This window comes from Oncorhynchus mykiss, chromosome 25 (assembly GCF_013265735.2).
Source record: "Oncorhynchus mykiss isolate Arlee chromosome 25, USDA_OmykA_1.1, whole genome shotgun sequence".
NCBI lineage: Eukaryota > Metazoa > Chordata > Actinopteri > Salmoniformes > Salmonidae > Oncorhynchus > Oncorhynchus mykiss.
Genome location: NC_048589.1, coordinates 23,457,280 through 23,484,531, shown reverse-complemented (window position 1 = coordinate 23,484,531; position 27,252 = coordinate 23,457,280). Strand labels below are relative to the sequence as shown.

The window sequence follows — 27,252 nt, the reverse complement described above, 5'->3', positions numbered from 1 at the left end:
AATGATTTTGTGAGCCTTGCGGAGGGCCCTGACCTTAAAGATCTCATCCAGGCCTGTCTGTTTGACTCCAAGTACCTTGCTTGCTGTGGTGATAATCCTTCTCAGCATATTTCTCTGGCTGACAGTGGCATTGCCAAACCAACAAACAATGCAAAAAGTTAAAATACTCTCAATTAAATATTTGTAAAACAGAGTCAGTATAGTACAGTCTACATTAAAAGATCCCAGCTTTTTGAGAAAGTACAGTCTCTGTTGGCTCTTTTTGTAGGACAGGTCTGTACATTTACTCCACTGAAGCTTATTGTCCAAGAGGACACCCAGGTATTTGTATTCCTCTACAATCTCTATATTCTGACCACTGATAGATGTTGCAGAGGTGTTGTACACTTCCTGAAATCTATGCACATCTCTTTGGTCTTGATTGTATTGAGGACCAAGTGTGATTCCTCACACCACTCTACAAAGCCATCTAGGACCGGGCCATGATGTTCCTCGTCATCATGCAACAGGCTGATCAAGGCAGTGTCATCAGCGAACTTAACGAGGTGTCTGTCAGGATGGAACTAGTACAACTATTAGTGTACAGGAGTAGGGACAAAACACATCCCTGAGGAGAGCCTGTGTTGCTATTGCGTATGTCCGACACATGGAGACCTAATTTTGACTCGCTGTGAGCGTTGGCTCAGGAAGTCCCAACAGCCCCAAAACCAGCCCCCCATCTAAGGAGAAGTCCTGAATGAGTCTCTGTGCCAGAATGTAGGGCTGGATTGTGTTGAACGTTGAAGAAAAGTCAACAAAACAGAACCCTAACATGGGATTTGGCATCCTCTAGATGTCTATAGACCATGTTAAGGAGAGTAAGAATGGCATCATCAACTCCTCTGCTAGGTTGATAGGCAGACTGAAATGGGTCGAGAAGCTTCTGGGTGATGCTGAGAATATTACTTTCCACAAGTTTCTCAAGGAATTTTATTACTAAGGATGTCAAGGCGACAGGGCGGTAGTCATTCAACACATGTCCACTTATTTTGTCTGGGCCTGGGCTTTTGTCTGTGTTACATCCCCTGAACAACTTTATAACATCAGACTGTTTAACAACTCTCACAAACATTTGTAATGGTGCTTCCGTTTGTTTTACCTCCAACACAAAGTTGTCTGATTCAAATCTTGAGAAGAAAACATCTCCCATGGTCAGCACTGGTTTTCCTCCTGCCTATGTGGGGGGCACTAGTCATGGATTTAATCCTTTGGCCAGGCCACCCTTGCGTTTCCTGGGGAGAGGGGTCCTCTCCACCCTTTGCTTGAATGCCTCCTTGTTCACCAGTACAGTGGGACAAAAAAGTATTTAGTCAGCCACCAATTGTGCAAGTTCTCCCACTTAAAAAGATGAGAGAGGCCTGTAATTTTCATCATAGGTACACTTCAACTATGACAGACAAAATGAGGAAAGAAAATCACATTGTAGGATTTTTAATGAATTTATTTGCAAATTTATGGTGGAAAATAAGTATTTGGTCAATAACAAAAGTTTATCTCAATACTTTGTTATATACCCTTTGTTGGCAATGACAGAGGTCAAACATTTTCTGTAAGTCTTCACAAGGTTTTCACACACTGTTGCTGGTATTTTGGCCCATTCCTCCATGCAGATCTCCTCTAGAGCAGTGATGTTTTGGGGCTGTTGCTGGCTAACACGGACTTTCAACTCCCTCCAAAGATTTTCTATGGGGTTGAGATCTCGAGACTGGCTAGGCCACTCCAGGACCTTGAAATGCTTCTTACGAAGCCACTCCTTCGTTGCCCGGGCGGTGTGTTTGGGATCATTGTCATACTGAAAGACCCAGCCACGTTTCATCTTCAATGCCCTTGCTGATGGAAGGAGGTTTTCACTCAAATCTCACGATACATGGCCCCATTCTTTCTTTCCTTTACACGGATCAGTCGTCCTGGTCCCTTTGCAGAAAAACAGCCCCAAAGCATGATGTGTCCACCCCCATGCTTCACAGTAGGTATGGTGTTCTTTGGATGCAACACAGCATTCTTTGTCCTCCAAACACGATGAGTTGAGTTTTCACCAAAAAGTTATATTTTGGTTTCATCTGACCATATGACATTCTCCCAATCTTCTTCTGGATCATCCAAATGCTCTCTAGCAAACTTCAGACGGGCCTGGACATGTACTGGCTTAAGCAGGATTTGAGTCCCTGGTGGCGTAGTGTGTTACTGAATGTAGGCTTTGTTACTTTGGTCCCAGCTCTCTGCAGGTCATTCACTAGGTCCCCCGTGTGGTTCTGGGATTTTTGCTCACCGTTCTTGTGTACATTTTGACCCCACGGGGTGAGATCTTGCGTGGAGCCCCAGATCGAGGGAGATTATCAGTGGTCTTGTATGTCTTCCATTTCCTAATAATTGCTCCCACAGTTGATTTCTTCAAACCAAGCTGCTTACGTATTGCAGATTCAGTCTTCCCAGCCTGGTGCAGGTCTACAATTTTGTTTCTGGTGTCCTTTGACAGCTCTTTGGTCTTGGCCATAGTGGAGTTTGGAGTGTGACTGTTTGAGGTTGTGGACAGGTGTCTTTTATACTGATAACAAGTTCAAACAGGTGCCATTAATACAGGTAACGAGTGGAGGACAGAGGAGCCTCTTAAAGAAGAAGTTACAGGTCTGTGAGAGACAAATCTTGCTTGTTTGTAGGTGACCAAATACTTATTTTCCACCATAATTTGCAAATAAATTCATTAAAAATCCTACAATGTGATTTTCTAGATTTTTTTCTCTCTCATTTTGTCTCATAGTTGAAGTGTACCTATGGTGAAAATTACAGGCCTCATCTTTTTAAGTGGGAGAATTTGCACAATTGGTGGCTGACTAAATACTTTTTTGCCCCACTGTATCTGTCTTTTGATCTCACATTGTACATCTCTTAAAGCCTGTCTATCACCCTTGGCATAAACTGCCTTCTTCCTATCAAGTAGTGATTTTAGATGTTTTGATACCCAAGGCTTATTGTTGGGGAAGATTTTACAGGTTTTAGTAGGCCCAACTGACTCAACACAGAAGATTACATAGTCTGAAACAACATCTGTGAGTTCATCAAGATCAGAGCTGCTGTCCTCAAATACCTCCCACATAGTACAGTCAAAACACCCCTGGAGACCGAATACCTCCCACACAGTACAGTCAAAACACCCCTGGAGACAAGTGATACCCTTGTCATTCCAGATCTGGACAGTTTTAATTCTCCCTCTCCAGGAGCTGACAGTAGGTTGGCCTGAGGTAGACCACATTGTGGTCTGATGTCCCCAGGGGTGGTCTGGTGGTGGCAGAAAATGCATTTGGTATTGTCCCATAGCACAAGTCAAGAGTCCTATTTTTCCTATTGTGACATTTCACATACTGGTGGTATGTGCGCAGGACTTTGCAAGGTACAGTTGTTAAAATCACCTAAAATAAATTTGGGTGCATCGGGGAGATGGATTCCAGTTTCTGTGACAGATTATAAATCATCTCTGATGCCTTTGTTGTATTAGCTTTAGGTTGAATGTACACAACGGTAACAAACAATTGGGGGAACTCACGGGGCAGGTAGTAGGGTCGCAGTGACACAGAAAGCAGTTCAGTGTCAGGCGTACAGAGTCTCTCTCTTACCAGGATCCATTTACACCGCTGCTCCCTGACAATGCCGTCAGCTATCCAGGACACCCATTTTTACACAGCCAGAAAGATGAAATTCTTAATTGTTTTTGAGTGTGGGCCTGAATTCAAGGACAGATCTTTCTCTTTTCTACATAGTCAAGCTGTTTGAGGTGATCGAGACAGAGAGGACGCTGTACCTGGTGATGGAGTATGCCAGTGGAGGTGAGTAGTATGTTATGCCTCGGCTTCTCAGCCCCCGTAACTGCTGTGATGGCATAGGGCATGGTGAAGAGCCATACAGGAAACTAGGGCTGTCCCCGACTGAAAAAAATCATGGTCGACCGAGAGTCATCTCGGTTCTTTCGACCCATCAATTGGTCTACATTTTCATAAGTGTATTTTTCCATATGTAGACAAATCCTATGTGTTTAATCAAATCAACTACAGTGTATTCACTGAGCTTGTCTGATGCGTTAAGTGCACTGTTTGATAAAATAATTAAGACACACATGACTAGAGGAAGTCTGACCGCAATTGATTTGATTGTGCCGAGCCGGGCTCAGACTTGATGTGTTAAAAAAAAAAATGACAGTGAGCGACTGTGTGACTAGCATCCATTGTCGCTCTCTCCTCCCTGCTGCAGCGACCACCACAGTGTTTATTGCGCTGTTCGTGCTGCTAAAGCTGCAACATAATTACAGCCTTTCTTAAAATCAATACACAGAAGTATATATTTTTAAACCTGCATATTTTGCTAAAAGAAATCCAGGTTAGCAGGCATTATTAGGGTGAAATTGTGTCACTTCTCTTGCGTTCATTGCACGCAGAGTCAGGGTATATGCAACAGTTTGGGCAGCCTGTCTCATTGCGAACTAATTTGCCAGAATTGTACGTAATTATGACGTAACATTGAAGGTTGTTCAATGTAACAAGAATATTTAGACTTAGGGATGCCACCCATTAGATAAAATACCGAACTGTTCCGTATTTCACTGAAAAAATAAACGTTTTGTTTTCAAAATGATAGTTTCCGGATTCAACCATATTAATGACCAAAGGCTCGTATTTCTGTGTGTTATGTTATAATTAAGTCTGATTTGATAGAGCAGTCTGACTGAGCGATGGTAGGCAGCAGCAGGCTCGTAAGCATTCATTCAAACAGCACTTTTGTAATTTTTACCAGCAGCTCTTCACAAGCACAGCGCTGTTTATGACTTCAAGCCTATCAGCCTAATGGCTGGTGTAACCGATGTGAAATGGCTAGCTAGTTAGCGGGGTGAGCGCTAACAGCGTTTCAAACATCACTCGCTCTGAGACTTGGAGTAGTTATTCTCCTTGCTCTGCAAGGGCCGCGGCTTTTGTGGAGCGATGGGTAACGCTGCTTTGAGTGTGGCTGTTGTCGATGTGTTCCTAGTTCGAGCCCAGGTAGGGGCGAGGAGAGGGACGGAAGCTATACTGTTACACTGGCAATACTATAGTGCCTATAAGAACATCCAATAGTCAAAGGTATATGAAATACAAATGGTATAGAGAGAAATAGTCCTATAAATACTATATTAACTACAACCTAAAACCTCTTACCTTGAAATATTGAAGTCTCATGTTAAAAGGAACCACCAACTTTCATATGTTCTCCTGTTCTGAGCAAGGAACTGAAACGTTAGCTTTTTTACATGGCACATATTGCACTTTTACTTTCTTCTCCAACACTTTGTTTTTGTATTATTTGAACCAAATTGAACATGTTTCATTATTTATTTAAGGCTAAATTTATTTTTATTAATGTATTATATTAAGTTAAAATAAGTGTTCATTCAGTATTGTTGTAATTGTCATTATTACCCTTACCACCTAGGGGCGGCCCGTCAGGAAGTCCAGGATCCAGTTGCAGAGGGAGGTATTTAGTCCCAGGGTACTTAGCTTATTGATGAGCTTTGAGGGCGCTATGGTGTTGAACACTGAGCTGTAGTCAATGAATAGCATTCTCACATAGATGTTCCTTTTGTCCAGGTGGGAAAGGGCAGTGTGGAGTGCAATGGAGACTGCATCATCTGTGGATCTGTTGGGGCGGTATGCAAATTGGAGTGGGTCTAGGGTTTCTGGGATGCTGGTGTTGATGTGAGCCATGACCAGCCTTTCAAAGCACTTCATGGCTACAGACGTGAGTGCTACGGGTTGGTAGTCATTTAGGCAGGTTACCTTTGTGTTCTTGGGCACAGGCACTATGGTAGTCTGCTTAGAACATGTTGGTATTACAGACTCGGACAGGGAGATGTTGAAAATGTCAGTGAATACAGTTGGTCAGCACATGCTTGCAGTACACGTCCTGGTAATCCGTTTGGCCCAGCTGCCTTGTAAATGTTGACCTGTCTAAAGGTCATACTCACATCGGCTGCGGAGAGGGTGATCACACAGTGTTCCGGTACAGCTGGTGCTCTCATGCATGTTTAAGTGTTATTTGCCTCGACGCAAGCATAGAAGTAGTTTAGCTCGTAAGGTAAGGAGCAAGCACTCCGTGCATATTATGTGTGCCAAACAGGTTCTGTTAGATTACAATATAATTTATCTGACTGTTTGGAACAATGTAAACAACTTTTTTTTTTTTCTTTATTACAGCAAAATGGAACGGTTTATTTATTGTTCACGCTAATTATTCAAGGGTCAATGCTTGATTGCATTTCAAATCATGAATGACTCATGCTGTGTGATGACATTAATGAATGAGTGATTGATTGTTACAGTACTGTAAGTTATATATAGACCAAAGTAAGTTTCAGTATTAAGAATAAACAGGATGCGCTCTTAGGCCTACAGCTCAATGGCGGTTATGCGATGCAGCTATACTAAGCCTACTAATGATAATGACATTACTTATTATTAGAACAATGAAAGTCATAACAATAATAGTCACAACAATAATGAGATCAAGAAAAAGGAGGGTTATTCTAAATATTTTTCGGACAATTTGGAACCGTGTAAGTAACACTAAATAAATGATAAATAATACCCGACAGGCTGTTCTAACGAAAAACAAGATAAAGCCTTTATTACAGTATAGCAAACAGACGAATTTGTGAAATTGCTTATCCTGACATGTTTGGTGCTTACGAAGGCTTGGTGCTCATGGAATCAGTGGGCTATTAAACAAACAGGCAACAGAAGCAGGATCTGTCTTATTTCTGTAGATATATTGATGATTTATAAAGCCAGGCACATTTAACAGTTAGGCTACTTCTCTTAGACAATTAAGTCAAAAGGCTGTTTTTCTCATCTCCTCATTCTGCTGCTGCCTCCACAGCATTGTTCTCAACACCAATATGCTGGTTAACTTTGCTATTATGCACAAAGCAACATGGTCTAGGCGCCAACAGTGCACTGATGTGTTTCAGAACCACTGACAGCGACTGCTATCCAACGTGGGAGAAAGCGTACATCTGTTATAAAATCTTATTTTTATTAGTGTTGCACCATTGTTCCAATGTAATATAACCATATACAATTTCAGTAGCACATGTCTTAGAGTGATGGACTGTGCCATCCCCACGGCCTCTATAATGGATTAGTCCACTCAGGCAGGTGCCAATTAGACAGGTGTCTTGTACACCATTAACATTTTTTTATGTACTACTGCCCGACTAAAGAAATCTCAGTCAACCAAAAGCCTATTGACCAAACAAACGACCAGTCAACAAAACGGGGTCAGCCCTACAGGAAATATATCATATTCAGTACATTGCAACCTACTTCTAGGAAATCTGAAATGTGTGTTGACACACACACTGCATTTAGAGCAGAGTTGGAGGGCACTGGTGACTCTCTTTTGCGCACATAGTCCTACAAGCTCGCTCTTTCGCACACACGCTCACTTGCTGCCACCGCAGATCAACACTGATTGTGTGTGGGAGGGTTTCGGGGATGCAGAACAAAAGGTTTTATGGGGCAAGTTGTTAATGCTGGACCCCCCCTTCTCACCCACTAACCTCTCAGCTGCTGTTAGCACACGAGAGAGCTGTGTCACGTTTTAGCATGGACGGGTTTGAGAGAACACAACATAGCTGCGTGGGCTGAAGAAAGCATCTGATGTTGTTGCCATACTCAGAAGCTTGTGCCTTCAGGACAGTACTACAGTAAAGGAATTAGAGTTCTGTGTCTCTCTGTAGGCGTGAGGAACAGTTAGGTTCACATCCTCCTCATGCTGTGTTTTAAAGTAGTTCTTTATTTGATTTGGATTATTCTCTAAACTAGGGCTGTTCAATGTCAGTCCTGGAGGGCCGAAACACTTCTGATTTTCATCCTCTCCTAATAAGGGTTTAATTCAGACTTGGGACACCAGGTGTGTGCCATTAACTACCAGGTAGAAACAAGACATGGAAGTATTTTGGCCCTCCAGAACCGGAATTGAACAGCCCTGCTCTAAACCTTGACCTTATTTGATGTACAAAGTGTTTTCGTACCGTTTTCCCTTTGAAATACACAGCCTTCAATTTAATATCCTTACTGTTGTCTTCTTTCTCATGCAGGAGAGGTCTTCGACTACCTTGTTGCACACGGAAGGATGAAGGAAAAAGAGGCCAGGGCTAAATTTAGACAGGTAGGTACAGGACTTTACCCGCAGTGTACTGGATTCTCACCCTGCCTTGCCTGTCTGCCTGCCGATTCCTCATTGGTCAGTGTCCTAAACCACCCAGGATAGTCTGCTGTTACTGTAAAGTTATGAGAAATGGCAAAACACAGAGCTGCCCTCATCGCTTATCTCTCTCCCACTGACAGTGATACACTGGGGATGTGCTGCCTCCACACAGCGCTCTGCAGTGGGAGGATAGGCAGGCACACTCAGCAATGTCGAGGCTATAGCTAACTACTTCCCTGGTCTGACCGCAGGTTCATCTCACTGCAGAGTTTCATTGGGAGCTCTGATAAACCTCGAGCAGATGCTCACACAGGAAGAGGAGACTCAGTTTTCTCCAAGCTTCATGTCTACACTCTGTTTCTTAGACATGGTCTCTTTTTAGTTGTATCTGTCTTCTCACTCGACACCACATCTCCTCACCACAACCTTCACCCAGGGGGGTTGTACACCACATCTCCTCACCACATCCTTCACCTAGGGGGGGTTGTACACCACATCTCCTCACCACATCCTTCACCCAGGGGGGTTGTACACCACATCTCCTCACCACATCCTTCACCTAGGGGGGGTTGTACACCACATCTCCTCACCACATCCTTCACCCAGGGGGGTTGTACACCACATCTCCTCACCACATCCTTCACCTAGGGGGGTTGTACACCACATCCTTCACCTGGGGGGGTTGTACACCACATCCTTCACCTAGGGGGGTTGTACACCACATCTCCTCACCACATCCTTCACCCAGGGGGGTTGTACACCACATCTCCTCTCCATATCCTTCACCCAGGGTGGTTGTACACCACATCTCCTCTCCACATCCTTCACCCAGGGGGGTTGTACACCACATCTCCTCACCACATCCTTCACCCAGGGGGGTTGTACACCACATCTCCTCTCCACATCCTTCACCCAGGGTGGTTGTACACCACATCTCCTCTCCATATCCTTCACCCAGGGGGGTTGTACACCACATCTCCTCTCCACATCCTTCACCCAGGGTGGTTGTACACCACATCTCCTCTCCATATCCTTCACCCAGGGTGGTTGTACACCACATCTCTCCATATCCTTCACCCAGGGTGGTTGTACACCACATCTCCTCTCCACATCCTTCACCCAGGGTGGTTGTACACCACATCTCCTCTCCATATCCTTCACCCAGGGGGGTTGTACACCACATCTCCTCTCCACATCCTTCACCCAGGGTGGTTGTACACCACATCTCCTCTCCATATCCTTCACCCAGGGGGGTTGTACACCACATCTCCTCTCCATATCCTTCACCCAGGGTGGTTGTACACCACATCTCCTCTCCATATCCTTCACCCAGGGTGGTTGTACTCCACATCTCCTCTCCATTTCCTTCACCTACGGGAGGTGTGAAAACTGTGCCAGGTGGAAGACTAACTGTATCACTCTGTATGTGTGTTTCTCTGTAGATCGTTTCTGCTGTGCAGTACTGCCACCAGAAGCACATTGTTCATAGAGACCTGAAGGTAAGGACCCAGTGAGGGTGGGTGTATGTGTGTGTGGGGGGGGGGGGGGTGAACTAAAGTGGCCAAAGGCGGTGCTTTTCCATGCTCACATGTTCGCCATTGCACCACATACTCACTTAAAATTCCATTCCATTTATGCTGCCACATGTAGAATAAATATTGATGCTCCTGTATTTTTATCTTGGTTAGCGTGAGGGGGTCGACCTCAGTGGGAGTTACTCTGTTCAGAGCTCCCATCTCCTTTCCATCAGCAGCGTGTCCATACAGTGTTTACGCTGTAGAGCTTCATGAATGATCCATGAGGACTGAGATGTAAGAGCAGAGAGCAGCTGTCTCCCCCTGTGTGTTTGACACTTACTTTGACTTGTAGAGCACTTTGTTTTGTGAGGGGGTTTTCTGTGGAGGGATCAGTAGATATTTGTTGTGCCTTTTGACATCTCTACCTCTGATTGGAACTCTACTGTCAGCATGGATCTTTGTGGGTTATTCAAATGTGTTATGCTTTTACCTGTGGCCTAGGTAGTCTGTTACCTCTGTCTTTCAATCTGACGTCCCAGCCATCTCTCACCTCATCACCCCATTCTTCTCCAATTCCCCTCCTGTGTCTCTAGGCAGAGAACCTGCTGCTGGATGCAGACATGAACATTAAGATAGCGGACTTTGGCTTTAGTAATGAGTTCACCATGGGGAACAAGCTGGACACGTTCTGTGGCTCCCCACCCTACGCCGCCCCGGAGCTGTTTCAGGGGAAGAAGTACGATGGGCCCGAGGTGGACGTCTGGAGCCTGGGGGTCATCCTCTACACACTGGTCAGCGGCTCTCTGCCCTTCGATGGGCAGAACCTTAAGGTATGTAGTAAGACTCATAGAAATACTTCCATACTCAGTTCCTTTGTCTGTGGGAGATTCATAGTCAGTGAAACATAGGGGTAAAACTTGAGATAAGATGTCCTCACTCACTCTTTCTCCCTGTCCGTCTCTCTGTAGGAGCTTAGGGAGAGGGTTCTGAGGGGGAAATATCGTATCCCCTTCTACATGTCCACAGACTGCGAGAACCTCCTCAAGCGCTTCCTGGTGCTCAACCCGGCCAAGCGGGGGACTCTCGAGGTGAGGGAGGACAGCGAAAATGTAAATATTCAACACTTTATTCTCTCCATCCATCTGCCATCTGTCGATTCGCCTGCCTGCCATCTGTCCCTCCGCCTGCCTGCCATCTCTCCATCGGCCTGCCTGCCATCTCTCCATCGGCCTGCCTGCCATCTCTCCATCGGCCTGCCTGCCATCTCTCCATCGGCCTGCCTGCCATCTGTCCATCGGCCTGCCTGCCATCTGTCCATCGGCCTGCCTGCCATCTGCCCATCCGTCTGCCTGCCATCTGTCCATCCGCCTGCCTGCCTGCCATCTGTCCATCCGCCTGCCTGCCTGCCATCTGTCCATCCGCCTGCCTGCCATCTGCCCATCCGCCTGCCTGCCATCTGTCCATCCGCCTGCCTGCCATCTGTCCATCCGTCTGCCTGCCATCTGTCCATCCGCCTGCCTGCCATCTGTCCATCCATCCACCTCTCCATTCCTTGGGCCGGCATCTGCTCAACACACTGCTCTCTTTTTGTGCTGATTATATATTCTCCATTCTCTTTCTCTCCTCTGTTGGCACAATACATAATTCATGATCCCTCTTGTTTTTATCTTTCTTGTTTTCTGAGTTTTAGGCAGAGCGAAATGCAGGCACAGCACATAGTTGTCTTGGTTTCTGTATGTTCACATTGTGTGCTCATATCCATCCTCATCCCTCTTCTCACTAGAAGTTCAGATTACATACAGTCCTGCATCTAAAGATGTAATTTAGAACAGATATCGGCCTCGTGGTTGAACATTTCCTATTATCATTATCTTGTAAACCCATCGTACACGACCGCCCAATTGATTGGTGAGTTTGTTTGAGAATTAGATTAGACTGACTTTAAATGACGATTCAGCTTTCAAACAGTGTAGCATTGATTCAAATCAAAATCTATTTTCCAATTCTTATTTTTAGGGGAAATCACAATTCAATTTGTTTTTTGAGTGCAATGAGGTGAAATAAGTGAACCTTTAAGTGGATTTAAGAAAATAACCCCCCCCACCCCCCACCCACCCTGTGATCATGAGGATAGGACCCTGTAGTAAAAGGACCCTGTTCTATGAGGACTCTTTTTTTTAACATTTTATTTCAGCAAATCATGAAAGACCGCTGGATCAATGCGGGATCGGAGGACGACGAGCTCAAGCCTTTCGTAGAACCAGAACAGGACATCGCAGATCAGAAGAGAATAGGTACTAAGAGGAGAAAACGACTCTTGTTTTTGAGCTTCACGAACTCTAACGTGTGTAGGCAGCAGCACTGCAACATAATCGCTCTCAGTATTTAAGCACTTTACAGTTTTCAAAAGGAAAAGATAAAACGCAGCATAAAAACTACTTCTGCAGGAGCCTCCGAGAGGGAGAGACACGAGACAGAGAGAACCTCCACATCTTGGCCTGGATAAAAGCACTAAGGGGTAGAGGGAGGGGGAGAGAGGGTGTACATGCTGAAAGATGTCCTCTGGAGTGTGGGGGTATTGCATAACAGCAGCTGGGATCTCTGTCAGAGCACGTTGGTTAGAGGGAGCTGCCAGTCACCTAGCACAGAGAGAAAGAGAGCGGGCGGGAGGGAGAGATGAAATGGAGCACATGTTTCACTGAGGGCTCTGTAGTCTAGTGGAGAGAGATCACGTTTCAGGGCGTTCCCCATCTCATTCACCCAGTGGAGAAGCACTGACTCCTCTGGGTTTGGTGAAGCCTGATCTGCCTGAACACATTGATTGTGGAGCACAGATGGATAGAGGGAGCTGATGTCTGGTGGAACTGCCGCTCCGGGAGCTTCCCCACCTGGCATGCTCCTCTCAATGTGATGCAAGTAGCGCAGTGGGGGTGTAATCACTCCCCATCTTCCTCTGCCTCCCAACCAATCACTTCCACTCCCGCTGTGCTGCTTGCATCACCTGTCCTCCTGCTGACGGATGGGGCGAGAGGGAGGAGGGGGGCCGGGTGATGACACCTGAGCTAGAAAGCAATGACTCACTCGCATGATGAGGTTGCTGCTACATTTATTAAGTGGTGAAAGATCTCTTGTCGTTATGGTGAAAAAGGAAGATCTAATATGTTTGCTTTAAATGAGTCAGAGGAGCAAGTGTGCATAATTGCTTATGAATTGTTTATATCTATGTAGAACACACTAAGGATGTGGGTTGCTGATACTGGCGAATAAAGACCTTTCTGGTATTATGGCAGCCATTTTGGGCTGCAGGATTGGGGTCAATTCATTTAAATGAAAGGTCCCTTAAAATAAGACAGTTGTTGACAATGCTTGTGGAGGCCAGGGCTGTATATGTGAACTCATGTCTCTGTACTGTTCCAGATGTAATGGTGGGGATGGGCTTCTCTCCAGAGGAGATCCAGGAGTCTCTGGCCAAGATGAAGTATGACGAGATCACTGCCACCTACCTACTGCTGGGGAGGAAGTCTTCTGAGGTCAGAGCAACACTATGGATAGTTGTGGTCTAGTGCTTAGTATATCCATTAGTGTCCAATCTTTTTAATGTGTGTGTGTGTGTGTGTAACCTTTGACCTAGCTGGAGCCCAGTGTTTCAACCTCCAGCAGCAACCTGTCCCTGGCTAAACCCCGGCCCACCAGCGAGCTCAATGGCCAGTCCCCCTCACACCTCAAAGTCCAGCGGAGCGTCTCCTCCAACCAGAAACAGAGACGCTACAGTGATCAGGGTGAGACACTCTATCAGTCAGTCATTAACAACCATTTAGAGGGAATTCTCATCTTTGACAAATGTGTTTCAGCTCTACCATTTCCTCTCTTCCTCGTTTTCTCTCTCTTCTCCAGTGGGTCAGAATGTTCCCCCAGGTTCAGGACACCCTAAGAGGAGTCAGACCAGCACGGCCGAAAACAACATCAAAGAGGAGGGAGGGCGCAGTGTCCCCGGGGGGCGCTGTGTCCCCCCACCCAGCCCCTTGCTGGGGAACGCCAACAACCCCAACAAGGCTGATATTCCCAATGGCAGGAAGGGGGTTCCCACTGTTCCCAACGTGAGTGTCTGCTATTCCATCCCATTATCAATTGTATAACATATTCTTACACTTGGAGTGGGGATGAATCCTCCATTCCGATTTGATGATTTGTGATTTCAGAGTTTCTGTTCCACCCTGCAGAATAACACTGGCTCTGACGGGATGACGAGGAGAAACACGTATGTGTGCAGCGACAGGAACGCTATGGACTGTCTCTCTGTCATTCCCAATGGGAAAGAGAACAGGTAAGGAACAGGCTACAATTTGACTGTGTTCCCTGTGTTTTCCACATGGAATCAGCATTCAACACAGCACCTTCACTGTTCCTCCCCCCAGGGGCACAGAGGAGGGAACGATGTGTATCAATACTGTTAATATTGAGAGAATTTATTGAAGAAAAACAAGACCAGGCCTCCAGGGGAGAAATATCCTCAATGTTGTGCTCTTCTTCTACTTCACCCCCATCGCTTCTCTACATCCCCCCATCGCTTCTCTACTTCCTCACCACCGCTTCTCTACTTCCCCCCACCGCTTCTCTACTTCCCCACCACCGCTTCTCTACTTCCTCACCACCGCTTCTCTACTTCCTCACCACCGCTTCTCTACTTCCTCACCACCGCTTCTCTACTTCCCCCCCGTCGCTTCTCTACTTCCCCCCGTCGCTTCTCTACTTCCTCACCACCGCTTCTCTACTTCCCCCCACCGCTTCTCTACTTCCCCCCACCGCTTCTCTACTTCCCCACCACCGCTTCTCTACTTCCTCACCACCGCTTCTCTACTTCCTCACCACCACTTCTCTACTTCCTCACCACCGCTTCTCTACTTCCTCACCACCGCTTCTCTACTTCCTCACCACCGCTTCTCTACTTCCTCCCCGTCGCTTCTCTACTTCCCCCCCGTCGCTTCTCTACTTCCCCCCCATCGCTTCTCTACTTCCCCCCGTCGCTTCTCTACTTCCCCCCATCGCTTCTCTACTTCCCCCCGTCGCTTCTCTACTTCCCCCCCGTCGCTTCTCTACTTCCTCACCGTCGCTTCTCTACTTCCTCACCATCGCTTCTTTACTTCACCCCGCCACTTCTCTACTTCCCCCCACCGCTTCTCTACTTCCCCACCACCGCTTCTCTACTTCCTCACCACCGCTTCTCTACTTCCTCACCACCGCTTCTCTACTTCCTCACCACCGCTTCTCTACTTCCCCCCGTCGCTTCTCTACTTCCCCCCCACCGCTTCTCTACTTCCTCACCACCGCTTCTCTACTTCCTCACCACCGCTTCTCTACTTCCTCACCACCGCTTCTCTACTTCCCCCCCGTCGCTTCTCTACTTCCCCCCGTCGCTTCTCTACTTCCCCCCATCGCTTCTCTACTTCCCCCCGTCGCTTCTCTACTTCCCCCCATCGCTTCTCTACTTCCCCCCGTCGCTTCTCTACTTCCCCCCCGTCGCTTCTCTACTTCCTCACCGTCGCTTCTCTACTTCCTCACCATCGCTTCTCTACTTCACCCCGCCGCTTCTCTACTTCCCCCCCATCGCTTCTCTACTTCCTCACCACCGATTCTCTACTTCCTCACCACCGCTTCTCTACTTCCTCACCACCGCTTCTCTACTTCCTCACCACCGCTTCTCTACTTCCTCACCACCGCTTCTCTACTTCCTCACCACCGCTTCTCTACTTCCTCACCACCGCTTCTCTACTTCCTCACCACCGCTTCTCTACTTCCCCCCCGTCGCTTCTCTACTTCCCCCCCGTCACTTCTCTACTTCCCCCCATCGCTTCTCTACTTCCCCCCGTCGCTTCTCTACTTCCCCCCGTCGCTTCTCTACTTCCCCCCGTCGCTTCTCTACTTCCTCACCGTCGCTTCTCTACTTCCTCACCGTCGCTTCTCTACTTCCCCCCCGTCGCTTCTCTACTTCCCCCCGTCGCTTCTCTACTTCCCCCCGTCGCTTCTCTACTTCCCCCCCGTCGCTTCTCTACTTCCTCACCACCGCTTCTCTACTTCCCCCCGTCGCTTCTCTACTTCCCCCCCGTCGCTTCTCTACTTCCCCCCGTCGCTTCTCTACTTCCTCACCGTTGCTTCTCTACTTCCTCACCGTCGCTTCTCTACTTCCCCCCCGTCGCTTCTCTACTTCCCCCCCGTCGCTTCTCTACTTCCTCACCGTCGCTTCTCTACTTCCCCCCCGTCGCTTCTCTACTTCCCCCCCGTCGCTTCTCTACTTCCCCCCCGTCGCTTCTCTACTTCCCCCCCGTCGCTTCTCTACTTCCCCCCCGTCGCTTCTCTACTTCCCCCCCGTCGCTTCTCTACTTCCCCCCCGTCGCTTCTCTACTTCCTCCCCGTCGCTTCTCTACTTCCCCCCCCGTCGCTTCTCTACTTCCTCCCCGTCGCTTCTCTACTTCCCCCCCGTCGCATCTCTACTTCCTCCCCGTCGCTTCTCTACTTCCTCCCCGTCGCTTCTCTACTTCCTCACAGTCGCTTCTCTACTTCATCACCGTCGCTTCTCTACTTCCTCACCGTCGCTCCTCTAATTCCTCACCAACGCTTCTCTACTTCCCCCCCATCGCTTCTCTACTTCCTCCCCATCGCTTCTCTTTTTTGGCCCCTTTTTCCTATCTCCTATCTTTCTGGTTTCTTCGTGGTCTGGTCGTGTCCCAGTATGATTGAGACGTATGCCTGTGTGATGATTAGCCCGCCCTCTGGCTTTGCCCCCGTGTTGACTGGCTCGTCCTCTGGCTTTGCCCCCGTGTTGGCTGGCTCGTCCACCTCGGTCCAGCTGATGTACCAGGGCTCTGACCCCTGTCTGCCTTCCCCTCAGACTCAGACTGGGCCACACTGCCCCACTCCCACTGCACTCTGGACTTCTGTAAGATGGCAGGCAGGGCCTCCAACTGTCTGTCTGACCTCTCACCTCCTATGTGTAGACCTGTCTCACTGTCTCAGGCCCTCTCTAACCCACGACAAGGCTCCCACATGCATCCCTTTCATGGACTCCATCTCTAACCGTTGTGATGTCATCTCTCCCTTTCTCTAACCTCTTGTAGGAGACAGCCCCACCCTTTATTATACACACTCCTCTGTTCCCCAATTTTTCCTTCATCATCTGCTTGGACCTGTGATCCCTGGTCTGGCCCTGGTCTGGCCCTGGTCCTGGTCTAGCACTGGCAGCTCTACTACCTACCTCTGGCTTGACTATCCAAACCTGTATTAGTCACTCCATGTTTCACCAAACAATATTCTATCTGGATATTAGGACTCCAACTCACTTCAACAATATCACACTATAGTGAACTACTAGAATAACTCTAAATTAACATTATTGACACAGATCAGATGTCATTTTAGAATTTAGTACTTGAAGGTAAGGTTCTGTTGATATGCTAATGGCCCAGCTGGTGATTCTATGTATAGAACTGGTATGTACAGCCAGGTGTTTGTCTTTCTTCTCTGTCTGATCTCTTCCCTCCGTCCTCCCTGCAGTGTGGCTGTGTCTCCTGGCCAGCGGAACCCCGTGGCATCCACCCACAGCATCACCAACGCCACCACGCCAGACAGACTACGTTTCCCACGAGGCACGGCGAGCCGCAGCACCTTCCACAGTGGTCAGCTGAAGGAGCGCCGCACGGCCACCTACAACGGGCCCCCAGCCTCACCCACCCTGTCCCAAGACACAGCGCCCCTTTCCCAGACCCGCAGCCGCGGCTCCAGTAACCTCTTCTCCAAACTCACCTCCAAACTCACACGCAGGTAGGTGTCAGGGACTACAGCTCCATGCCACTCAATTCAACTATGAGTCCAAGCCCCTAAAATATACTATGACTATATCTAGTTATATGGTTTGTTTTTAATCCTTCTGAGTGGTCTTTGAAAGGTGTGCTTTTTAGTATCATGAGTCACATTGAGTGGAACATCCACAGTCCTACTAACAATAGATTGTTCCAGAAGCACTGATAACGTAGCCTGAGTGCCAGTCTGAGAAAGACATCAAATTAAACATACCTCAAGTGTAAACCAGCAGGGAAAACCCACTTGAATTTTTGTCCAGACTGAGTAGATTGAACACATCTCAGACAGGCAGCCAGGCTACTGTCAACAATTCGGGGTTGTCCCGAGACTAACCTGACATGAGGAATAGAAATCAACATCTGTTAGTTGAACCTTCTCCTCCTCGCCATTGATTCCAACCACCCTGTTTCTGTTCACTCATTTCAAGTTTCAACCAATCATCTTCTTTCAGTTTCTTGCCTCATTTCACTGTTTCTGTGTGTTTGCTGATTCTGTTGTAGAAACATTTCATTTGGGTTTACGAAAAGGTAGGACCCCCTATTACCTTCAGTGTGTGCAATTAATCAACTAAAACCAGTACTAGGACAAGCTGGAGCTGACATACTGCTTAGAACCTCTGTTTTGTGACAGTGATTGGCCTTAGGCTTCTGGAGTTAACGATGGGTTAGATTGTAAGGGCAGTGTTGCCCTCTCGATCGGTCAGTTAAAAAATCCATCAACAGCCAACAGAAAGCTTGACACTAATCAATTTCCAATGCATGTGGTGGGGACGGTCCTGTTGATTCGGATTTGATTTTCACAAAGTAATGATTGTTCTGTATTGAACTGTTGTTCCAGGTAAGTTTGTGTTTTTTATGTAGACAGATCTGTGCTTGAAAGGTAGACAGATTCTATTTGTCTATTCTAACTTGTCTTTATCCATGTCCATAATTGGATTTTGCTGTATCTTATTAGTTGTGACCAATGCTCCCGATTAATAACTTTGCTGGCTGGTAGGAATGTGATCGACTTTGTGATGTGGCGATGCAGGATATAGAGTGTAAAGATAAGAATGATTGTTTATAAGGCTTTGGGAACTTCAATTTGTAATATTGGTTTGTGGAGTCGTGTTCTTTTGTTGGGAACCGAGAGGGTTGTGAAATACTTTTTGTGAACCAGGCGTTCTGATGAGCAAGATCAGAGGGATTTATGTCTTGAAACATCAATTTGTAAACATTTACAAGCAGATGTTCTGGCAGTTCAGGATATGTTGTTTACAAAGCTAGGACAAAAGGCAAAGCTCTCCCACCATACTACCTCTTCAGACATAACCTTCTGTTCTTCAGTCTGATTAAGTGACACACTGACATCTAGTGGCTACCAGGAGTTCTACATCTCGGGAAGTTGTCACCTTTTGCAACCCTTCCATATTTCTTCATTCGCCAGGTCCTTGTCACTCATTTCATTTCTCTGTTGATTCTTATTTCTGCACAGAGTAACATCTTGGAAACGATTGGTTTAAGTATAGGGAAGGAAGTCTCTTGTCTCAGTAGTAGGCAATGCGCTTTGGTCTCTGTTCCCTCCCTTCACTCTTCTCCTCACTATTGTACTGCTGTGTGCCAATGTTTCCCTGACCTTTCTGTGCCCTTTAACCTTGGACCTTTTCACTGCTCTTCCTCCCTTCAGGGTCAGTATTGACCCGACCAAACGGCAGACGGCCAAATCAGGGCCTGCCGTCCCTTCTGCCCAGGGAGCAAAGACTCTTAGTAAGTCTTCTGTTCACCCACCTCTCCCCCTCTTTTCTCACCCTTTTTCTTCTTCCTTGTCATCCTGGCATCATCGGCCTGTGATCATGTCGTACATCAAGTTTCTTTCTCTTTTCATGTATCCGTAAAAAAATACAAGCTTTTTTCAGAATCCATTTTTTCTTCCAGATTCAGCAGCGGAAGATATAGAGAATTGTAGGAAGTCGCAGATGGAGACCTAGAGTAAGGGATCATTTCAACCCTTATGTCCCAACAAGAGTTAGTGTGTCAGAGTTCTGTGTGGAAAGAAGGAATTTGTATACACACCCCGACATAGTCACATTCCCTTCTCTCCAGTATGTGTATGTGACAGACACTCCCAACCCCCCTCTCCCTGTCCCAGATAAAGTCTCAGACCTTTTTGTGTCCCTCATCCCCCTGGCTTGAGGCTGCTATCTTGCCCACTAACTAATACCCCTCCAGGAATCTAACTTCCTCTACCCTCCTGTAGAATCATTTCAAGGCTAGTCTGCATGTGTGGAGCCCAAAACTCATTAGGGTCTGTGGACCTGGTATGCAGTCCCTGTCTACAATGGCCCTATGACTGGTTGCCTGGTTGTCTTTTTAACCAACCCCCCTCTTCTTTGGGGCGGCAGGTAGCCTAATTGGGCCAGTAACCGAAAGGTTGCTAGATCGAATCCCCGAGCTGACAAGGTAAAAATCTGTCGTTCTGCCCCTGAACAAGGCAGTTAACCCACTGTTCCTAGGCCATCATTGTACATAAGAATGTATTCTTAACTGACTAGTTAAACAAAGATTAAATAAAAAAAAAAATACAAATATGAATTCTTTAAACATATCCAGTGTCACGCCGAGAGAAGAAACATAGGACTGTTCTGTTGTCTGTCAACCTCTAGAGTAGACCGCATGAGTCCTCCCACAATAGCCCCAGTCTGCATGCACTGACCCAAATGCTGCGTTTGTAACAAAGTGGAATTTACCAGTTGTGAAGTCGTAAACAGTTGGATCATTCACATGATTTTAACTAATTGAGAAACACTGATTGGCTAATGGCCAACAAGCTGTGTAAATCATAAACAAATTATAGTGTTAAAAAAACAGCTTTTTATAAATAATGTTTTGTTGCATTTAACTGCTGTTATTGAGGTCATTTATGTAGAAGGTGATGTCAGAATGAGAGAAGTGACCTCAGGATGATAAACGAGTTTCCCACTAGTAATTTCCAGTTTGAGGTCTGTTGAAGTGGATTTTTTCCAGTCGTATGTGGTAAATTCCCACTTCCCACTTGGCTACAAACACAGCATAATTGTGTGTGCAAACGTGTGGGTGTGTGGAATGTAGTTCCACTGTATGATTTTGTTTTTGTCATGTTGGGGTGAATCTCTTCGTCACCAAGCTGTCATACCATCATTCAACACATTTCCATTCCTGTATACCCTTGCTCTGTCATCTGTTTAAGCACTTTTTTTGTTCCTTTGCTCTCGTTTTTATTTTGTGTTAAAGAAGCAGGAAAGTTTGAACACCAACGAGACTGATCAGTTGCACAGGTTTCATGTCAATACTTCCATAAGGAGGTTATAGTAACCTTGGTGGCTTTCTTGTTTTTATAACTCCGTATAATATACATGTTATATCTTTCAATATATATTCACAGTATATATCAGTGTTATCTGTTGTTCTTGAAATGACAAATACTCTCTTTGGAAGTTCACATTTAGTGTTTTTTAACTTTTCTTCTAATCTTGCTCTGCTCCCTCAACTGTCAGAGTCTCAACCGAGTTTGAAAGAAACGGGAGATTTGAGAGCTCAAGGTGAGGTTTAGGTTGTTGCTTTCTCAGCCTGATATTCCTGTGACTTTAGGCTTGATATCACTTCACTCCCAGGCCCAGCTCTGTTCACTCTGTCAATTCATAGGGTTTACCCATGCCTCACCTTTTCTGTGGTCTCTGGGTGTGGTTATTTCAGATCATGATGGTTTCCTCAGAGTGTTGTGCCCTGCTGTGGTTGTGCTACTCCTAATGTGCATGGTGCTTCATGACCATCTGTTTATTGCATGCTCTGCTAATTGACCCTTTGATCAACACCTTGCATATTCATGGAAGACCCTTTAAAGCAGATTGAAGTAAATACTCTGTTATACAGATAGGAAACTGCACAGCTTTAGTGAATTCAACTTTTTCCTATCTCCTTCCTACCAGTCGCCATGTACCTGGGGATCAGAAAGGGGAAAGTAAAGACAGTGAACCCCGCTCCCTCAGATTCACTTGGAGTATGAGGACCACCAGCTCCATGGAGCCTTGTGACATCATGCGGGAGATACGCAAGGTGCTCGAGGCCAACAATTGTGACTACGAACAGCAAGAGTGTTTCCTGCTGCTCTGTGTCCATGGCGATGCTGAGAACCTGGTCCAATGGGTGATGGAGGTGTGCAAGCTGCCCCGCCTCTCCCTCAATGGCGTGAGATTCAAGAGGATATCAGGCTCATCAATCGCTTTTAAAAACATTGCTTCCAAAGTCGCCAATGAGTTAAAGCTATGAACAAAAAGGGTAAAACTATATCTAGAAAGTATAAGCTGTACAATCTTTTTTTTTTACAAAATACTGAGTATGTATTGAATGAGTGTGGCAATAATCACTGAATTACTAATAACTACGGTATATAATCTGGTCATCAGGAGTTGTATATGGTTTGTCATACTGAGAAAATTGACCAAAATAGCATTTGTCTTTGATATTATTTGTCATCTCATGAAAGTTAACCTTTTCAGAGTAAGTCATGAATCTGACTTTCAAGACAGCCACACATTGTTATACACAATTTCTTTAACTTCAAAGAATATATAAGAGATGGAGTTCATGTAAATGCTCACATGGTAGGATCACCAGTGTCTCAATAAAATTCTGTAAACTTGACTCGTGGCATATTTAAATTCTAATCTGAGGATGTGCAACTTCATCAAAGATGGGAAAGAAAGAAACATGGATTGAAACAGTTTTTTTATTTTCAGATCCACTATCACAATAATAGAGGACCTTGTGAGAGAGTAAGTGCATTCCGGGATAGTGTCACACATTCATTCAGATGGCAAAGGGAAGCAATCACAAGAGTTTTCACTTCTGGGCGGGCATGATGTTGTCGATAGACTGGCCTTTCTCCAGCTTCTTCTCCATCTCAACCAGCAGCTTGACTCCATCCACAACCATCTGCACCAGCTCCACCTCGGAGAAGCCCAGGCGATCAGCATTGGAGATGTCGAAGGTGCCACCCACGGCTGCGGTGTCCACTCCACCTGAAATAGAGACATCAGAAGAGGGACTGAAGAAAGATTCACCCATTTTGAACATTGTATTGTTTTGGTGCATCTGAGCAATGCTCTATCGATTCCTGGGGTCATTTCATGTTTCCATGTGTATCGGAGCCATCACTGTGCAAGCAGGCAGAAATACAGCCGGTATGATGAGTTTTGCATCATATGAGGACATACAATTCCAAATGGGTGAATATTTCCTCCTTTAACATAGCTACAATAGTCATTTTAGAGGAATGCTAGAACTATTGCTAGTGTTGATCATTTTACAGTCTTAATGTGCTTGTAAGTTACCCTGAGCAACAGAACAGCAAACAAACACAATTAGGTATCTGGTTCAGTAATGAAACATTTTCTGTACCTGTTCCACGTTTCTGAAGCCTTAGCCTCTTGAGTACCTCCTCGAATTTAGCGTGCTTGCTCATGTTGGGGATCTTGACGTGGACTCCAGCACGCAGCCCTGTTCCCAGGTTGGATGGGCAGGTGAGCACGTAGCCTAAGTGCTCGTTCCACATGAATGAAGTGCCCTTATCTTTGAACAGGGTTTCAATCTGAGGAAGAGATTTGGGGGTCAAATTAAGAAGAAAAAGAAGACAAACATTGATTGATCATTGCCAGCATGTTTTCACACATGAATATGGCAAATTAGGATTCATATTTCATTATCAAAGCCTTATGAATGTATTCCTCAGATATTCCCTCTCACCTTTGTGAGGCCAGTACAGAAACGGTTGAACACCTCCTTCATGTTGCCACCCTTCTGCATGGAGATGACACGCAGGTGGTCCTCCTCGTTGACCCAAACCAGGAAGGTCTTGGTATCATTGTGCCTTGAAGATTAGAATAAATAAATGTTCTATGGTCCTCTGACAAGGTCATGGACAGTGGCTTATGAAGCCACCGCCAGCAAATAAACTATTATGAACTTTTTCCCTTCGACTTAGCAAAGATTTAGGAACACCTAGTTTGAGGGCAACTACATTTCCTATCCCTTTTGGCAGTCATTTACTTGAATAGGTTGGAGAGGGTAGAAAGTAAGAATGACCAGTGAGTAAGAACAAAACCAAATTGTAATGCCTTTGAGGACATCAAGTTTGGGAATGGGAAATCACTGTCTTACCAGATCCCCCTGCCATCGGGCCAGTCCCGGGCCATGCCAGAGGCCAGCAGCAGAGGAGACACTGGCTTATCAAACAGGAAGTGGTCATCAATCAGCTGCTGCTGCTCGGCATCTGTCATGTTTTTCAGGGCGTAGTACTTCCCCTTCAGGTCACCGGACAGGGAGTCCAGAGCTGCAGAGGAACAGATGTCAGATACATTGTCTGAGGTTACTGGATGAGACTCCATTACATGGCTTTCACGAATCTGGTGATCACGTTACAACCACGTTACAACCACGTTACAACCACGTTACAACCACGTTACAACCACGTTACAACCATACAACTAGCGATGGGGCCCAATCCGGACCACGGGTGGTTTGAATAAAACCACCTGCGGGTGGAGAAAACTAACCAAATAGAAATGACAGTGGTCTGAGACTGTATCCAGCTCGCTAATATTCACCAAAATTGAAGCTAAACATTCATTCAGAGAGCATCAAATTCCAAAAACGATAGAGGACCAACTTTTCCAAATGTTGACGGCTGGGAAATATAACCAAATGCAGCTCCCGGGCAAAATGACGGACACCCCTGGTCTAAAGCAATCCTTTCCGGTCAGTGGCAGATGTAGAAATACATTCACATAGTTCACCACTAGAGGGGACTCTTAACGCAGTAATGTTGCATCAGGGACCAGGCATCGTTCTAGAATGGCATCCACTCAGAGCCCCAGCCCCCTTTGGGTGGGTTTAGGTGAGTACCTTCAACAGACATTTTCTCAACGCCCCTTCGCTCTCCACGGCTGCAGTGTGGGGGCAGACAGAACCCCCGGATGCTCCTTCCTGTTCGGACACGGGAGCTAAGGACGTAGTTGGGGTCCAGGTCATCTCCACCCTGTGAAAACAGACACCAAAGTTGAGTTCTGAATTCTCTGTGACTTACCAATACTGGTCAACTTCCCTGCAGTGTACACTGTTAAACATGAGTCTCAAACCACTGTCAACCAGGGACCCATTTAAAGGGCAGTACCTTCAGGTTGTTTGGGTTGAGGTCGGTCTTGTGCTTGTCTGTAGGCTTGTATCCTCCATGTCTGTCCTCAATGATGGGATCCAGCAGCTCCTTGAAGACCTCATATGTCTCCTCATCTCCAGCCACACATCCCACAGTCATGATGAAGGGATGGCCTGGAATGGGGGGAGAAAAATTCATCCGGGATGGATTCAATTAGGAAACAAATTGTAGAGCATGACAGATTAAACAGTGACAACCTCACTCAATAGTTAGCATTTCATCAAGCTCTATACAGGCGGAGTCGACAGACTCCGGATGGGTTAGTTTTACCAGGAATATCAACCCCCGTCTGAATGACACCATCTATGGTGAAGCCGTTGGCGGTGGCACGGGCTCTGAGTTTGGTGAACATGTTCTGGGTTAAGACCTTGGCCATATGGTTGTTGTGCTGGCCTAGGTCAGGGAACTCCTCAGGCGACAGACAGCCTCTTGATGGTCTGTTTGACCATTTTATCATTGCTGAACAATAACAAAACACATTCTACAGGGTAAGGGGAAGCCACCTGCTATGCTTAAAAATGCATATGGACACTACTCATTTCCCCTCAAAAATGGTTAGGCTATACTATTTCAGTTCATATGGAGTCACCAGATCATCACTAATTGCAGTGACAACCTATGATGATTTCCATATTGCTAAGTTATTAGTATGGTATGCTTGACCAATAAGCATTATTCCTAAGTGATGCTTGACCCCTGCTGGATAACAGCAGAAATGAAAAGGTTATCTGAAACAAATCAATGTCACATTGTGCTTTGAGAGTTTGGTACTGATGCAGGCCAATGGAATACCTGCAACATTCCACTTGAAGACATACTTTCATAGGCTTATATTACCCATCGGCAAGGTTACCGTGCAGAACAAAATGGCATGCCCTCACTAAACACACATTTAAGAGGCAGAACAGATGGCTTAATGGTTGAAAGCTGCTTGGGTCTTTACCTGGGTTATCAATCCCGGTTTGAATGACATCATCCAATGTAAAACCACTGGGCGTTTGTTTGCTCCTCAGACGCTCGTAGATGGCAGGAGTCAAGATCTTGGCCATATGATTATTGTGCTGGCTGAGATCTGGGTACTCCTCACTAGAAGCGTACTTCATCTTTAGCGCGTTGTGGGTGTTTCCGAACGGCATGGCTGATCCCTGGACGCAACACGGAGTGGCGTAAAAACTGGTGAATGTGATCTTGAAAATACTACAAATAGGCATACGACATAACTCAGTCAAATACTTGGTTTTTATCAGGTGCGTGCGAGTGCAAGGCTGAATATGCGCAATGCAAAGTAGCGACCGCACCAATGATGTCCGACCGCAGTCACCGCACTGAACGACAATCAGACGAGTATAGGCAGATGTCGACAGGCAGTTGATAAAGGAAAAATTATGCTTTGTCCTCTGGAGAGGTGGAGTGATGGAACTCCAGTCAAATGCCAAAGATTGCGCAGTATCGTCATTCTAATCCGAATAACTATTTTATAGAGCTCTAGACTGGAGTGGTAAATGCGTGTGATCATGTTGGAAATCATAACCAAATCACTCAGCCCCTGAAAGAAGAAAATGTAGGGTAGGCTATGCGAGATTGTAACAGACCAAAGCAAGATATTCAAAATAACGGGGTCTCGCGCTCGAACACGGCTACAGGCGTTATACAATTGTTTTCATTGTCTATTGTTATCGAAATGTTCACGGAATATGACAAATATATATGGATGGCCACAAATAGCCAATACAATTTCGCCTCTGTTAAAAACCAAGTACTTGCTTAGTCACAATGAGCTGATTTGGGGTTAAAACGACTTATGCCATTCTGATCAATGAATGTCATCCTGAACGAGTAGAAATAGTGGTCCTACCTGCTGCCGAGGCTGGTCACTACTAGGGGGCAAGACACAACGAGACCTATTTTTCCGACCGTGGCGAGCAATCACTGACGTTATTTGGCTCTCCCGTGGAAAATGTGCTTGGAGATGGTTCTTTATAGTAGGCGAACTCTGCTCCCATTGGTCAGTATTTGTAGTCCATCTATTTGTCGATTATTAGGCTATACGAGATTGCAGTTTTCATATGTTCCTTTGGTCTTTCTTTACTAATGATGTAGCCTAAATCTACCCTGGATTGCTGCTGGTGCTATGTATTGGCCATTGAGAGGTTTTGAAGCCAGCGGTTGGCCATATTGGCACTTCAGAATGGTCAGAATGGCCTCCATAGGAATGAATGGAATTCTACAGTATTTCAATTAAATGGACAAAATTACACGTATTTAAGTATTTATTATTGTTATAGTGGGGACAGTAACATTAGTAATCTAAAAACGAAATACTTTAAGGAAAATATTTGTATTTGTTATTTTTAAGTTTAGCTCACATAATATAATTTTTAAGTAT

At 46.0% G+C, this 27,252-nt stretch overlaps 2 protein-coding genes across 23 annotated transcripts in view; one reads left to right on the top strand and one right to left on the bottom strand.

Annotated features, from left to right (window-relative positions):
• Nucleotides 1-22,297, top strand: part of LOC110505645 (MAP/microtubule affinity-regulating kinase 3) — a 39,700-nt gene extending 17,403 nt beyond the window's left edge. For 2 of the 20 annotated variants that reach the window (XM_036962648.1, XM_036962658.1), the window contains 14 exons: nucleotides 3,795-3,860; nucleotides 8,159-8,229; nucleotides 9,711-9,767; nucleotides 10,379-10,615; nucleotides 10,754-11,374; nucleotides 11,980-12,079; nucleotides 13,203-13,315; nucleotides 13,417-13,564; nucleotides 13,680-13,882; nucleotides 13,985-14,109; nucleotides 17,334-17,600; nucleotides 18,140-18,166; nucleotides 21,151-21,195; nucleotides 21,583-22,297. In XM_036962648.1, the coding sequence (XP_036818543.1) occupies nucleotides 3,795-3,860; nucleotides 8,159-8,229; nucleotides 9,711-9,767; nucleotides 10,379-10,615; nucleotides 10,754-11,374; nucleotides 11,980-12,079; nucleotides 13,203-13,315; nucleotides 13,417-13,564; nucleotides 13,680-13,882; nucleotides 13,985-14,109; nucleotides 17,334-17,600; nucleotides 18,140-18,166; nucleotides 21,151-21,195; nucleotides 21,583-21,922 (2,420 nt within the window). In that variant the 3' untranslated portion in view covers nucleotides 21,923-22,297. Of the gene's footprint in view, nucleotides 1-3,794; nucleotides 3,861-8,158; nucleotides 8,230-9,710; nucleotides 9,768-9,956; nucleotides 10,325-10,378; nucleotides 10,616-10,753; nucleotides 11,375-11,979; nucleotides 12,080-13,202; nucleotides 13,316-13,416; nucleotides 13,565-13,679; nucleotides 13,883-13,984; nucleotides 14,110-17,333; nucleotides 17,601-18,139; nucleotides 18,167-19,304; nucleotides 19,385-19,552; nucleotides 19,607-21,150; nucleotides 21,196-21,582 lie in introns of those variants that run through there. The other 18 variants (XM_036962656.1, XM_036962654.1, XM_036962657.1 and 15 more) reach the window with 18 other exon arrangements.
• A 67-nt stretch (nucleotides 22,298-22,364) lies between these two features.
• Nucleotides 22,365-26,874, bottom strand: LOC110505646 (creatine kinase, brain a). Of its 3 annotated transcripts, none has more exons than XM_021585006.2 (8): nucleotides 26,722-26,874; nucleotides 25,810-26,011; nucleotides 24,825-24,979; nucleotides 24,557-24,689; nucleotides 23,813-23,984; nucleotides 23,399-23,522; nucleotides 23,054-23,243; nucleotides 22,365-22,674 (listed from the first exon to the last, which is right to left on the bottom strand). In XM_021585006.2, the coding sequence occupies exons 2-8, from the start codon at nucleotides 26,000-26,002 to the stop codon at nucleotides 22,496-22,498; spliced, it is 1,146 nt and encodes a 381-aa protein (XP_021440681.1). In that variant the 5' UTR covers nucleotides 26,003-26,011; nucleotides 26,722-26,874; the 3' UTR covers nucleotides 22,365-22,495. The 3 variants fall into 3 exon arrangements, with proteins under 3 accessions (XP_021440681.1, XP_036818563.1, XP_036818564.1); XM_036962668.1 differs by having other exon boundaries at nucleotides 25,810-26,063; nucleotides 26,722-26,816; XM_036962669.1 differs by lacking the exon at nucleotides 25,810-26,011 and having other exon boundaries at nucleotides 26,722-26,807.
• Nucleotides 26,875-27,252: the final 378 nt, after the last annotated feature.